At 42.8% G+C, this 15,517-nt stretch overlaps 1 protein-coding gene across 11 annotated transcripts in view; it reads left to right on the top strand.

Moving 5' to 3' along the window:
• The window catches only part of RBFOX2 (RNA binding fox-1 homolog 2), a 333,252-nt gene that overhangs the window by 259,346 nt on the left and 58,389 nt on the right, over positions 1 to 15,517 (top strand). For all 11 annotated transcript variants that reach the window (XR_011022079.1, XM_068240196.1, XM_068240201.1 and 8 more), the window contains one exon: positions 11,515 to 11,656. Coding sequence is in view for 10 of the 11 variants with exons in the window: in XM_068240196.1 (XP_068096297.1) it covers positions 11,515 to 11,656 (142 nt within the window). In the remaining variant the exon portion in view is untranslated. The remainder of the gene's footprint in view (positions 1 to 11,514; positions 11,657 to 15,517) is intronic.

Here is a 15,517-nt window from a genome sequence, read left to right as displayed (position 1 = left end):
AAAGCTGCTTATACTGTGGCCTTCTTTTTAGCTGAAACAGGCCCTTATGCAATCAACTTTTCATTCAGGAAGTAATTGTTTAATTTCTCTAAAACATAACTGAAAAGACACTAAAAGGTAATGTTGGGAGGGAAGAGGTGCCACAAAAATGTCGATTGTGGATAATTGATAAATGATGATTATTAATAAAAAATGTGCTTGCCTTAATTGAAGAAGGCAATTTGTATGATGTAAAACAAGTGTTTTATTTACCACTGCCCGCTTCCACAGATCAATATACAGTGTCTTTTGAAAAAACTGTTATGGAGCTAAAAGCGCCTGTTTTTTTCTGGAAGGTTCCTCAGACTCCTCCAGAAGTTCACCTACTAAAAAGTAAGGCCTCAGTTCCATCTGAACGATTTTCGCCGTGTTTTCGGAAACGCATGCAATCTGCAGGGACATCAAAAAGTGCATTGACTGCACTGTCTGTTTTTATCCCTGTGTTGCAGTTCACTGAAGAAATGCAAGGAGTAGATGCATAAATTTCAGCGCATTTGCGATATGATTCCATTCATATTGATGAATAGAATCTGAAGTTATCTTTTGGTAGAAAACTAACACAAGTTCACTTACAGAATTTGTCCAAGCAAATAATGTAATTTCCCCAATGCCTCAGTCCAAGTCCAACTATATCAGCAGCATAAGTTAGTTTCTTAAAAGCTTCCATCTTTTTAGTAAACCTGAACTGAAGGGGATATAGAGCTTATAGTTGCAACTTCCACATAAACACTTTGCTGTATTTCACACGTTGGAGGGTTGAATCCTATGTGGAAGTTGCAACTATTTGGTTATGTTGTGAGGTTGATGGGCCTCTTACCGCACTGGACCCAGTGTGTCGTGTCTCTGTGGCCGTCAGGTTTCACACTATATTGCATTGGGAATATGGAGCTTTTCATATTTATAGCCTTTTAAACAATACCAGTTGCCTGGCTGTCCTGCTTAGCCATAGACACTGAACAAGCATGCAGATTACATGTTTCTGTCAGAAGTCTAAGGGGACTTTCATGCTGGCGCGGTGCCGTGCGGCCTAACACTAGGGCAATAAAAGTCTATGGGGCATATCATACTTCATGCGACGCAGTGCAAGTAGCTAATCTAATGCATGCGCATACCTACTTTGTCTTACAACTCATGCGGCAGACTGTTAAGTCATGTTAGTCTATGGTGACCTGTGTGTTTTTTTGAAACTGACAACACAAGTTTTACGCGTTGCGCATGTGCGGAAGCATATTTTATCAATACACTTCCGTGCATGTCATCAATTTGGCTACAGGAAGTTAGTGCCACTTCCTGCTTGGCCTTCTGCCAGATAGGGATTACTGCTTATTAATACAAAATCTTTAAAGGGTGTTTTCGATGGTGCTACTCCAGGGCTGTGCAGCAACCGCAGATTTGCAGTGTGAAACTGGCCTGACTAGCCGCACGCCTTTTTTCTGGTGTGTGTGATCCAGGTACTACTGCAGCCAAAGAGATCAGCAGGCATGCCAGACAACTGCTTTTGTTTAAAAGAAAATAACTATGGCCACCTGCATATCCCTCTCAGTTCAGATGTCCTTTAAAGAACAAGCGACACCCATGCTAACCTAGCAAGAAATAAAAAACACATATAGAAGTAGATAAATACTACTTCTACTTGCATAACAGATGTATTGTGCTCCACGTACTAATTCCTGTGAATTTTAAAAAGGAAAAGCAGAAAATCCTATTCTAGGCAGTGGCCATCATGCCAAGCTAATGCTGACATCATATCCTCCCTGACTCTTGTTTTCCCCCCTCCCTTCTCTTGCTCATTGTGTATGCATTAGCTGCCCTCCTCCCAGAGTCTTCAGACACTCCCACTGAGGTGTATACTAGGAACTACACGGTCTTATCCTCCAATCGCTGAGTCACCTCAGCCTTGCTTGTAAACACAAGTGAGCAGAGGTATTTCAGATAAGAAAGCTAGGCAGGGAAATAAATGGAAGAGGAATATATTATAGATAAAAAGAACTCACAGCATTCAACTCTTTGGCACTAGGGTCAGTGCTCCTAAAGTATGTGATAACTACAAACCATAACAGCAGAAAAAGTTTTGCAAGTTTTGAATGCAGGATTAGCATCTTTATCACTTAATACACTCAGACCAGTTGCTGTTGAAATTTGATTTTCATGGTGACCATACCGCTTTAAAGTGAATTTGTAGTGTTTTACAAGTGGAAAGAAGGCTCTAGATACCATAGAGCCTTCCTGGTCCTCAGTCCATCCCGCCGTTTCTGCGCCATCGCTGGTTGAAGTTAGTGCAGCTTGTGCGCACTTTATTGGCAACCTTCGAAACTACTCGTGTCCTAAGTAGTGCCGGAGACGAACGCATCCGTACTGTGCACATGCGAGTCTGTACTCATACATGTGCACTACAGATGCGCTCCTCTACAGAACTACTCAAGGGCATGCCCAAGCAGGATGAGTAGCTTCAACTGGTGTCGACACAGTAATCACAGACCAAGGACTGGGAAGGCTCTGTGCTATCTAGAGCCTTCCCTCTACTTAGGTGTATTTCAAACCTGAAGTGAGTTTCCTCACTTCAGATTTTCTTAAATATTGCAGAAAACCACGATGGCCATGTGATATAGTAGAAGGACAAGATGAGAATTAGATTAACATTTTCCTGGACAGGGCTTTCACATAGACCTCCAACACAAGGTTTTTGTTTTAATGGAGCAGGAAAGAGTTAAGACATGTCAGGTTTTTAACTTCCTGACTCTGACAAGGTGAGAAACTGGGTGTGGTGGAGAAAATCTTCTGGAAGAAAAAAAATCTACTTTTGAAAGTTGTCACCAGTATAGTCAGTTTCCTCTCCAGATTCCAGTAACAACTGTATTGTTTTGACAATATTCTCACATTCTTTTGTGATTATATATTGTCATTTTGCATCACCAAGTGTTACATTTCAACATGTCAGAGTTTCTGATTATCCCCAGTTTATATACATAGCTTGAAGGGGGAAAAAAATCAAAGTTTTGGCTTAACTCACTATACTACAGTGAAATAGATGCAAATATTATTTTTTTTGTAGTTGTACAGGTGTAAGTGTATTCAGAAATTAGCAATTATTTAAGTATGGTCATTTTTCTTGTAGCAATATTTTTGACTGTTTAAATGTCATTAAAAACACCTAAACAATTGTGTGCTGAAATCCCATTCACACTTACAATCGCAGAACGCCGGCGATTACCGCCGGCGTTCTGCGGGAGTGATTTTCCCGCGATTAGCGCGGAAAAATCACTGGACACTGCGGCGGTTTTGGAGCGATCGCGATTAGCGTGCTATGCACGCTAATCACGATCGCAAATCGCGGAACGCTCGTCGCCGGCAAACCGCTGCATGCAACGCGGTTGCGGTTATCGCTAACCGCAACCGCGGCAGTGAGAACACGGCCACTAGCTACAATGTGTAGCGGTTCTTGCAGAACCGCTAGCGGTTTGCCGCGAGCGGGAATCGTGCGATTCCCGCTCAGGTGTGAATGTAAATGTAAAATTTCTCTACACCCGCCCCCTCTGCGAACCCCCTCCACTCCTCAGAACACATTTTGAATATTTTAGAGCTGGTTCACACTACCAGCTCTTTAAGTAGCAGCGATTTTAAAAAGCTCTTGCTAATGTAATGATATGGGCGTTTTTTTTTTTTTAATCACATTGCTCAAGTGAGAACAGACACACAGAATTACATTAGTAAGAGCTTTTAAAATCAAAAGCACTTAGAAAAGCAGAAAAACACTTGCAGTGTGAACCAGCCCTTACATTATTTATGCTGTACCCGCTCACCATGGAACGAGCCATAGTGAATTCTACAAGTTTTCTGAATTGCTTCAACTTAAACATTGATACTTCCTGTTGAAAATAAATGCCCATAGGATTCCTCTGGCAATGCTATTAGCCTAACAAATACCTTTCTAAAGCCTAATTAACGAGACTTTTATGCGATCATGATTGTTTTGTTTTGTTTTTTAAACAGAAAATTATATGGAGCTTAAAAACTTCCAGTTTCTTGTAGTCTTTAGAATGCTATATAATGTTAATGAAATAAAAGTAGTAGCACTTTGAGTCCAACAGGAGAAAAGCACTATACAAATGTTCAGATTATTATCCATGTTGACCATAGACGGTGAAAAAAAGATTAAGAAAATAACTTTATAGATAAAACCTGTAATTGGCTGACTAAACCGATTTGTAGATGAGTTTTGAGAACAGTTCGTTCTCTTCTGCATCATACCTCTGAAAGAGATCTGTCTGTTCCTGAAGGCTTGCATCTAAAATGTTTTAATTAATGATGTAGCTTACTACACCACTTCACAAGCTCCTGATTTAAAAGAAAGAAGCATTATACCAGATCATACATTTTGTATGCCATAGAAATGAACTTTTTTTTTCTTCTTCTAAGGTGATTTGAATTAATAGAACCTGTCTATTCCCAATGCCTTTTTAGAAATTAACTTGAGTAAGGTGTAAACCATCAGGATAGAGAATGATGTACCAACAGGCTAACCTGGGTGTGGTAAATGCAGAAAAGTGCAGGGTTGCATAACTATAATGTATACTGTGATGAGGGGGAGAAGAGAGTTGACTGAAAGCCTAAGAAATGCTCCCAAACCTAAGCCCCCACAAGAAAAACTTCGAAAAGGGACAGAATTTTTTTTCCATAGTGCTGAAATATGACAAGGCGTTGGATCTCTAGATGAAGACTTGATATTTGATTTCTGTGTCTTGATTACCATTTTCCAGCTGACAGTGAAGCTGCTTTCTTAGCAGACTTACTTCTCTTCCTGTCATGTGCTGCTCTGAACCCCAGCAGCTCTCAATATTGTGTGGTTTTCATGAATTACAACACCACCAGCCCCTGCTCTTTACAATCCATTTCTTTCTTCCTCATTGGAATAAAGGCAATGGAAGAACATCATATTGAGTGCCAACATATAAAGAAGCTCTTTACAAAGTGAGAGCCTTACAATTTAATATGCTCTCCACTGCCTGGAATTGTTGGTTAAGTTGCAGACACAATAGTGAGGTAGGTAAGGCTGCTAGGAAACACATTTACAGTTGGAGATGGCCATAACCATTTCAGGTGTACTTTAAAGTACAATTCAAACAGAAGTGCATATATATTCCAATTAATGAAATGGTGCTTGGCAAAAAAAAAAGTCAGCCTTTTCTGTTGTGTACGAGAGGTATCGGCGCAGGAGACTTGGGCGCAGGATACTGCCGGTATATGGCTGATCCTGCTGTTGCACAAGTTCCTGGCCGTGTTAAAGGGGCACTACAGCGAAAAACTGTAAAATTTAAAATATGTACAAACTTATACAAATAAGAAGTACATTTTTTTTCCAGAGTAAAATGAGACATAAATTACTTTTCTACTATGTTGCTGTCACAGTAGGTTGTTGAAATCTGACAGAAGTGACAGGTTTTGGACAAGTCCATCTCTTTATAGGGGATTCGGTACTTATCCGTTAGCCGGGCGCATCCGGCAGGTGGCGCTAATTACTATTCCCCCTCCAGGCCGCCATGGATCGTAGGGAAAGATGTAACTCTGGTGGAGTTTTGTCGCCACCTAGAGGATGCGCCCGGCTAAGTACCGGGGATATATTTATTTTCAAAAGTACTTAGTAAGTGGCAGTTACTCTGTCCAACTGCCAAAAAACTGTGTAGCGAGCAGGGAAGCCGGCCAGCATCTTTGTATGAATCCTTTTTAGGGAATATCTTTATAAAGAATAAAAGCCTTGCTGAGAATCCCCTATGAAGAGATGGACTAGTCCAAAATCTGTCACTTATGTAACATTTCTACTGCCTACTGTAAGTGACAGCAACATAGGAGAAAAATAATTTATGGCTCATTTTACTCTGGAAAAAAATGTACTTCTTATTTGTCTGATTGCACATATTAAAAATTTTGAAATTTTTCGCTGTAGTGCCCCTTTAAATACTATTCCTCCTCCAGGCCGCCATGGATGGTGGGGAATGAAATAATTTGGCTTCCCGAATTATTGTGTTTTAAAAGTAACTTCAGCTCCGTCTTCTGACGCCGCCGAAGTTGCTCCCTGTGCGCTGCTATTGCCGTAATTCCTATTACGGCCTATGGTGGCGCCTGCTGCGCCTAAGTCTCCTGCGCTGGATTAAGTGTGTTCGTTTCTGTTACCAGATACTCTGAATATTTAATGAAGGATGGGAAATTACATTGATTTCAAAATCAACCCCAGGCTGTAGTGCAGCCCAAGGGGATGAACACTGCTTTTCAGTTTTTCATGCTTTTGATAATTTGGAATGCTTTTGATATTTTGTAAAGGTTTACTTGTGTGTGGCGGTAGATATGCACTGAGTAGAGTTTTGACTTTTAGGATGACCTAGTCAGCTAAAACATAGCCATTAGAACACCACGACAGCTTTTTTCAAGGTAGAGTTGGCAGTGTGAAGCTGCATACACACTTTCAGTAATTGTCACTCAAAAAGTGTGTTCTGGAAATGATCATCGAACAGACACACTGCTTGAAAGCCTGTTCTGCTTGAAGGGGAGGGAGAGAACAGGTGTGAGGTGACCCTTTTGAAGAAACCACAATTTGAAGAACTGCAGAGGTCAGTCCTTTAGTAGCGATGGTCAGTAAGGTGCTAAAAATTCAAGCTTGCAAGCAAATTTAGGCGCTTGGTGTTGGGACAATCAGAACCTTTTCCTGCCATTTATGATTGCCCCATTTCCAAGCTGCACATTTTTTTTTCTTAATACCTTGCATGAACTAAGTATGCATTTTGTGCTTGTGTTGCTGAGTGTTCCACTTGTACTGTGCATGAACTATGCATGTATTTATGGTCCTATTATTGTCTGTACCATACTCAACACAGCACCACAAAAGATTTATGGCACTTATAAAAAGAAATATTATTTTGTATTAAATACAGTGGTTTGCAAAAGTATTCGGCCCCCTTGAAGTTTTCCACATTTTGTCATATTACTGCCACAAACATGAATCAACTTTATTGGAATTCCACGTGAAATACCAATACAAAGTGGTGTACACATGAGAAGTGGAACGAAAATCATACAGGATTCCAAACATTTTTTACAAATAACTGCAAAGTGGGGTATGCGTTATTATTCATCCCCCTTTGGTCTGAGTGCAGTCAGTTGCCCATAGGCATTGCCTGATGAGTGCTAATGACTAAATAGAGTGCACCTGTGTGTAATCTAATGTCCGTACAAATACAGATGCTCTGTGACGGCCTCAGAGGTTGTCTAAGCGAATATTGGGAGCAACGACCCCATGAAGTCCAAAGAACACACCAGACAGGTCAGGGATAAAGTTATTGAGAAATTTAAAGCAGGCTTTGGCTACAAAAAGATTTCCAAAGCCTTGAACATCCGACGGAGCACTGTTTAAGCGATCATTCAGAAATGGAAGGAGTATGGCACAACTGTAAACCTACCAAGACAAGGCCGTCCATCTAAACTAACAGGCCGAACAAGGAGAGTGCTGATCAGAAATGCAATCAAGAGGCCCATGGTGACTCTGAACGAACTGCAGAGATCTACAGCTCAGGTGGGGGAATCTGTGTATAGGACAACTATCAGTAGTGCACTGCACCAAGTTGGCCTTTATGGAAGAGTGACAAGAAGAAAGCCATTGTTAACAGAAAAGCATAAGAAGTCCCATTTGCAGTTTGCCACAAGCCATGTGGGGGACACAGCAAACATGTGGAAGAAGGTGCTCTGGTCAGATGAGACCAAAATGGAACTTTTTGGCCAAAATGCAAAACGCTATGTGTGGCGACACTGCACATCACTCTGAACACACCAGCCCCACTGTCAAATATGGTGGTGGCAGCATCATGCTCTGGGGGTGCTTCTCTTCAGCAGGGACAGGCAAGCTGGTCAGAGTTGATGAGAAGATAGGTGGAGCAAAATACAGGGCAAACTTGGAAGAAAACCTCTTGGAGTCTGCAAAAGACTTGAGACTGGGGCAGAGGTCCACCTTCCAGCAGGACAACCCCCCTAAACATAAAGCCAGGGCAACAATGGAATGGTTTAAAACAAAACATATCCATGTGTTAAGGTGCGTACACACATGCGACTATAGTCGTTTGTAACGATCGTTCCCCGATCTTTACCAACGACGATCGTTACAAAAAACGAACCACCGACTATTAAGGCAAACGACGAACGAGCCAAATCGCTACAAAAGAAAGTTCTGTCTCGGCGGATTTTAACCAACGACGATCGTTTGCAAAAGTAGTACATCGTTGGAAACGATCGTTCGTACTAGGCTTGACATGCGCATTTCACTATTTCTCCATGGAACTTCTCATTTTTATGCGCAGGCGCAATAGTTGCTTTCTGTGATGTAACGTTCGTTCTAACGATCAGATCGTTACACACATTTTAAAACTACCTTTACTTAGGTCGTTCTTTCATCAATTAAAAGTTCGTTCGTCGTTCTTAACGAACGATCGTTGTCGCATGTGTGTACGTAGCATTAGAATGGCCCAGTCAAAGTCCAGATCTAAATCCAATTGAGAATCTGTGGCAGTGCAGTTATTTAAAAAAAAAAAAAAAAAAGTTTGCTTTCCTAAATCAGAAAGAATTTGCGATAATTCAGGTTGGAGTGAGCTTGAGATGTCTCCCAGAGCAACACTGCTGAATATATGCAAATTAACCATTATCAATGGTTAATTTGCATATATTCAGCAGTGTTGCTCTAGGAGACATCGCAAGCTCACTCCAACCTGAATTATCGCAAATTCTTTCTGATTTAGGAAAGCAAACTTTTGTTTTTCTTAACATCTTAGTAAGGGGGCTTTTAGGACCATTGTAGTCCCTTACACACTCCAATGAGTTCTGGGTCACCATGAGCTTGCTGGTTAGTCTGTGCCCCTTAAAAAAAAAATGTTTGGAATCATGCATGATTTTCGTTACACTTCTCACGTGTACACCATTCATGTTTGATTCATGTTTGTGGCAGTAATATGAAAAAATGTGGAAAACTTCAAGGGGGCCAAATACTTTTGCAAACCACTGTATGCCTCTAATCTGTAATTATTGGCATCTCTATTTGTAGGTCATCTCTATTTGTAGGTCATAAATGATGTGGTCATTGGACTCAATAGATACTTATATTTTTACAAAAGTTGCAAATGATAGATAAATGATTAATTGTTCTAGTTGACATTGGGCCAATGTAAATCTTGTGTATGAACATAGCTATAGAAAGGCTACAGTAGTTACAGATCCCAAGGAATTCTCGTAAATGCATTGGGCTAAGTAAAATGCAAAGTGGAGGCATTGCTCATATTGAAAAACCCGGCATGCATTATTTTAGTCATGTTTGACAAAAAATTCTTTATTGCCTTGAATTTTTTTTTAAGCTACAAGTTGGCAATAATGTAATTACGAAAAAGCAGATAATATTGATCAGATAAGCTACAAATGTATTGTTCTATATAGCATGGGGCTATACTGCCCCACAGAAGCCATGGATTTAAACTGGGGCGGGCGTATTGGCCAGTGGTCTAATCATGATGTAATTGGTTAGTGTGCAACCACATTGAAAAATGAAAATGCCCGATTTTTACTTTTATTAGACATTTCACTCCTAGGAGTGATAGATTCTGGAAAACACTGAACAAGATCTGTAGACTGCTAAGTAGCTGAATAAATGATCTGCCAATTAAGTGGTAATACAGCAATATTTAACAGAATTTTCTAAACACATTCTCTCTACCAAAACTTTTTCTGGAATCTGCCAGTTTACAGGGAACTTGAAGCAAGAGGAATGCAGAGGCTGCCATATCGCTATATTTAAACATGCCTTTCAGTTTAAGTCTGATCTGTGTTCAGCACTTTAAAGCAAGCATGCAGCTAGCTGAATCACAAAGTCTCATATACTAGGCTTCTGGAGGACACATTAGAGACTAAGTGATCCTCCAAGCCTGGCCTGTATTAATTTAAGTAAAATGCTTTTTCTATTAGGTGGCAAAAGTTTGTAGCCTTCACTTGAGTCATAACAGAGGCTGAAAGGTTGGTGAATAACAGATATGCAATTCTTTTTGTATTAAATCGGACAATTTAGATTGATGAGGAAAACTTTACTACTGCAGGTTACTGGGTTACATACCTTTGCTATGAACCAAGCAAAGGCTATAAATGTTTGCCATCTAATAGGCAATTTTCTAATAAATTCATACCTACTTGGATAACCTTAGTAAATTGGGCGTTGAATTACTCAACACCCTTGCCTTTGAACTAATCAGGAAGCCTGCCCTGCATGCATGCTCAGTCTTGGTCAATTATTGAGGAGTTATTTGAGGCGTATGACAAATACAAAAAAAACGGGCAAGTGGCATCTCTAAAAGGAATGATCTTATAGTGGTATCTTCCACATTTCTCTAGCTTCAGGTTTCCTTTAAAGGACTTCCGAGGCCAAAAACAAGAAAATGACACTATACCTTTTTAATATCAGAATCCACGGAGGACGTCCAGCGCGTCCCCCGCACCGTTCCGCCGTCATTGCAGCCCTTTTCGTTCCTCCATGGCTCGGCCCGACCCCACTGAACGGGTCGCATGTATGCCACAAGTAAGATGGCCGCCGCCTTGAGCCGCGGCTGCGCAGTACGCTTTGCCGCGAGTGCGACTGCGCAGCCTTTAGCCCGCCTCCCGCCGCGTACAGAGTCCCGTAATGCTGCCCAAGGCTGCGCAGTCGCACTCGCGGCAAAGCGTACTGCGTAGCCGCGGCTCAAGGCGGCAGCCATCTTACTTGTGGCATACATGCGACCCGTTCAGTGGGGTCGGGCCGAGCCATGGGGGAACGAAAAGGGCTGCAATGACGGCGGAACGGTGCGGGGGACGCGCTGGGCGTCCTCTGTGGATTCTGATATTAAAAAGGTAAGGTGTCATTTTCTTGTTTTTGGCCTCGGAAGTCCTTTAAGGGGAGCCTAAACTGAGAAGTATATGGATTTTTCCTTTTAAAATACCAGTTGCCTGACTCTGCTGCTGATCCTGTGTCTCTAATACTTTTAGTCACAGCCCCTGAACAAGCATGCAGATCAGGTGCTCTGACTGAAGTCAGACTGGATTAGCTGCATGCTTGTTTCAGGTGTATTATTCAGCCACTACTGCAGCCATAGAGATCAATAGGACTGCCAGGCAACTGGTATGGTTTAAAAGGAAACATCCATATCCCCCTCAGTTTAGGTTCCCTTTAAGGCATAACCCATATTACTGGCTTCCAGATCCCAATGCAGTTAAGTAATGATAGAGGTGTTGTCCAATTAACTAAACAGGGATGATTCAAAGGTTAAAATGTGCCTGCCAGCCATGTTTATTAGCTGCATGATAGAAAGGCTTGCTTGTGACTGTCAACATAATAAATTCCACCTTCACAAATTTTTCTTTCTTTTGTCTTTCTTTCTCTCTGTATCACCTTCTTCTCCTTCTCTCTTTCAATTTTTGTTTTTGTAGTTCCTGGATTTCCATATCCCACAGCTGCAGCAGCTGCTACCACAGCAGCTGCCTTTCGAGGAGCACATTTGAGGGGTCGAGGGAGGACAGTATATGGCGCAGTCCGAGCAGTGCCACCAACGGCTATCCCTACATACCCGGGGTAAGTAGAAGGCATACAGAAAAAAGGGAAGGAATTTATAGGTTGATTGTAGAAAGTGCAAGCAGTTTAGCCAATAAAGCCTTGTAAATGTTGTTCAGCTAGGCTGAGGAAAATGAATGAATGTTCAGTATATAGGTTTTATGCACAGATTAATATAGTCCACTGCATCACTCAGCCATTATTTTAAAAACTACAATTGTAAGTTCTTTTGAGAATAACCAACTGTACTTTAAGGTGTATATTTTTATTTTGTGTACCAAAGACCGTTTTATAATTGCCTTATTTTAACAATTTCCGAGGCACAGATGTGTGTCTTTTTATAATTTATGGAACATAGATCTCTGCTAACATCTAAACTATAGATATACAAGTCATAATCAAGTAAACTAAAGATATAAAAGCCATAATTAAAGTACACTTGTGTAGTCTGTACAGAAAAGGAAAGAGGGTAGCGATCTTTGGTCTATTTATTCCTGTTGTGTTCCAGAATATGCTATTCAGCTATTTTAGATTCCAGTTCCTTCTGTGAAAGATTTAGAATTTAGTTTAGTGAAGGGTCCTATTAGGAAGATGTAATTGGGCAAGGCTGGGTTGTGGGAGCGGGGAGGTGGCTGTTCATTGAGCTTGTCAATAACTGCACCTTTGTGTTTGTGTGTGACCAGTCATAGCTGACACGCATGAAATTTGGCCTCATACATAACTGGGTGAGCAAACTTGGGTGATGTATGAATAACCATAAATGTAAATTTGGCCTTGTGTTAACTGCTTCTATTTTCAAACATTTCATAGATTTCTGCTGATTTAAAGCGGATCCGAGATGGAAAACTAACTATAACAAGTAACTTGTCTATATATCTTACCTAAAGTTTACACAGCAAATCTATCTGAAAACAGCTTTAATAGAATATGATTATTTCTTCCTGTGATACAATGACAGCAGCCATGTTGTTTGTAAACATTACACAGAGGCAGGCTTATCTGCATCTTGAGCAAAACAAACTAAACCCCCCTCCTCCTTCCTCTTCCCCTCTGCCTCTGAAATCTCTGGCTAGTAATACCTCCTCCTCCTCCTGCCCAGACTGAGCTCCCATGAGCCCTTGCTACTGTCTGAAAGTGCCTTGGCTCTCTGAAAACCTGTGGGTGTGGCTTGTTTAGTTTATAGGGAATTAGAGTATTAAAACAAAAACAAAAAAAAATTGGCTTGAGGAATGCCCTATAAACAATAGGAAAGGAACATTAATTATGCAATGAATAAAAGTTCATCTCGGATCCACTTTAAGCATTAACTAGTATGAAAGCAGCAACTGTTTTGCAAGATTTTACAATATGTTTACTCATGTGTATTCATGTTGACTATTAAATCCCCTACTTTAGATAAACTAAGAAGAGGCATAGCAGCATCATAAACTTGCATAGTCATTTTAGGGGAGGGGTTTAAGTAAAAAAATGTATGCAGACTATGTATAACTAAAATAAACTTGTGGGCATTTAACATTATTGCAGGTACCCTATACTGAGTGTTTTGTTTGTTTGTAAAAAGACTAAAAAAATGTTGATTAACCTCCCTGGCGGTAAGCCCGAGCTGAGCTCGGAATATGCCGCGCAGGAGGATTTCTCAGGCCCTGCTGGGCCGATTTACTTACTTTTTTTTTTTTGCAACACGCAGCTAGCACTTTTGCTAGCTGCGTGTGCATTCCGATCGCCGCCGCTCCACTGTGATATTGTATATGTGTTGACAGTGCAAATAGTGTGCCCAAAGCCTTATTACAGTTAACCACTTGCCGACCGCCCACAGCCCATGGGCGGGTGCAAAGTGGACGCCTAAAGGACCGCAATACGCCTTCAGGCGGCGCGTCCTTTAGGCATGCCGGGGGAGCGATCGCGTCATTGATGACGCACGCTTCCCCCGGCAACTGGCTCCGCCCACCCGCCGTAACATCCCGCCGGCCATACGGAAGCGCCGGCGGGATGTTAACCCCGCGATCGCCGCTACAAAGTGTATAATACACTTTGTAATGTATACAAAGTGTATTATACAGGCTGCCTCCTGCCCTGGTGATCCCAGTGTCCGAGGGACCACCAGGGCAGGCTGCAGCCACCCTAGTCTGCACCCAAACACACTGATCTGCCCCCCCCCCCCCCCGCCCACTGATCGCCCACAGCACCCCTCAGACCCCACCCCCCAGACCCCTGTTTGCACCCAATCACCCCCCTAATAACCCATCAATCACTCCCTGTCACTATCTGTCAACGCTATTTTTTTTTTTATCCCCCCCCCCCTGCCCCCTCCTGATCACCCCCCCACCCCTCAGATTCTCCCCAGACCCCCCCCCCCCCCCTGTGTACTGTATGCATCTATCTTCCCTGATAACCTGTCAATCACCCATCAATCACCCCCCCCCCCTGTGTACTGTATGCATCTATCTTCCCTGATAACCTGTCAATCACCCGTCAATCACCCATCAATCACCCCCTGTCACTGCCACCCAACAATCAGCCCCTAACCTGCCCCTTGCGGGCAATCTGATCACCCACCCACACCAATAGATCGCCCGCAGATCCGACATCAGATCACCTCCCAAATCCATTGTTTACATCTATTCTCTCCTCTAAACACCCACTAATTACCCATCAATCACCCCCTATCACCACCTGTCACTTTTACCTATCAGATCAGACCCTAATCTGCCCCTTGCGGGCACCCAATCACCTGCCAACACGCTCAGATTGCCCTCTGACCCCCCCTTATCAATTCGCCAGTGCATTAATTACATCTGTTCTTCCCTGTAATAACCCACTGATCACCTGTCAATCACCTGCCAATCACCTATCACCCATCAATCACCCCCTGTCACCCCCTGTCACTGCCACCCATCAATCAGCCCCTAACCTGCCCCTTGCGGGCAATCTGATCACCCACCCACACCATTAGATCGCCCGCAAACCCGCCGTCAGATTACCTCCCAAATGTATTGTTTACATCTGTTATCTTCTCTAAACACCCACTAATTACCCATCAATCACCCCCTATCACCACCTGTCACTGTTACCTATCAGATCAGACCCTAAGCTGCCCCTTGCGGGCACCCAATCACCCGCCCACACGCTCAGATTGCCCTCAGACCCCCCCCCCCCCCCCTTATCAATTCACCAGTGCATTAATTACATCTGTCCTTCCCTGTAATAACCCACTGATCACCTGTCAATCACCTGCCAATCACCTATCACCCATCAATCACCCCCTGTCACTGCCACCCAACAATCAGCCCCTAACCCGCCCTTGCGGGCAAACTGATCACCCACCCACACCAATAGATCGCCCGCAGATCCGACATCAGATCACCACCCAAGCGCAGTGTTTCCATCTATTCTCTCCTCTAAACACCCACTAATTACCCATCAATCACCCCCTATCACCACCTGTCACTGTTACCCATCAGATCAGACCCTAATCTGCCCCTTGCGGGCACCCAATCACCCGCCTACACGCTCAGATTGCCCTCAGACCCCCCCTTATCAATTCGCCAGGGCATTTTTTACATCTGTCCTTCCCTGTAATAACCCACTGATCACCTGTCAATCACCTGTCAATCACCCCCTGTCACTGCCACCCATCAATCACCCCTGTCACTGCCACCCATCAATCAGCCCCTAACCTGCCCCTTGCGGGCAAACTGATCACCCACCCACACCAATAGATCGCCCGCAGATCCGACATCAGATCACCACCCAAGCGCAGTGTTTCCATCTATTCTCTCCTCTAAACACCCACTAATTACCCATCAATCACCCCCTATCACCACCTGTCACTGTTACCCATCAGATCAGACCCTAATCTGCCCCTTGCGGGCACCCAATCAC

The sequence above is a fragment of the Hyperolius riggenbachi genome, chromosome 6 (genome assembly GCF_040937935.1).
Source record: "Hyperolius riggenbachi isolate aHypRig1 chromosome 6, aHypRig1.pri, whole genome shotgun sequence".
In the NCBI taxonomy this organism is placed as follows: domain Eukaryota; kingdom Metazoa; phylum Chordata; class Amphibia; order Anura; family Hyperoliidae; genus Hyperolius; species Hyperolius riggenbachi.
This window is presented reverse-complemented; position numbering and strand designations above follow the sequence as displayed.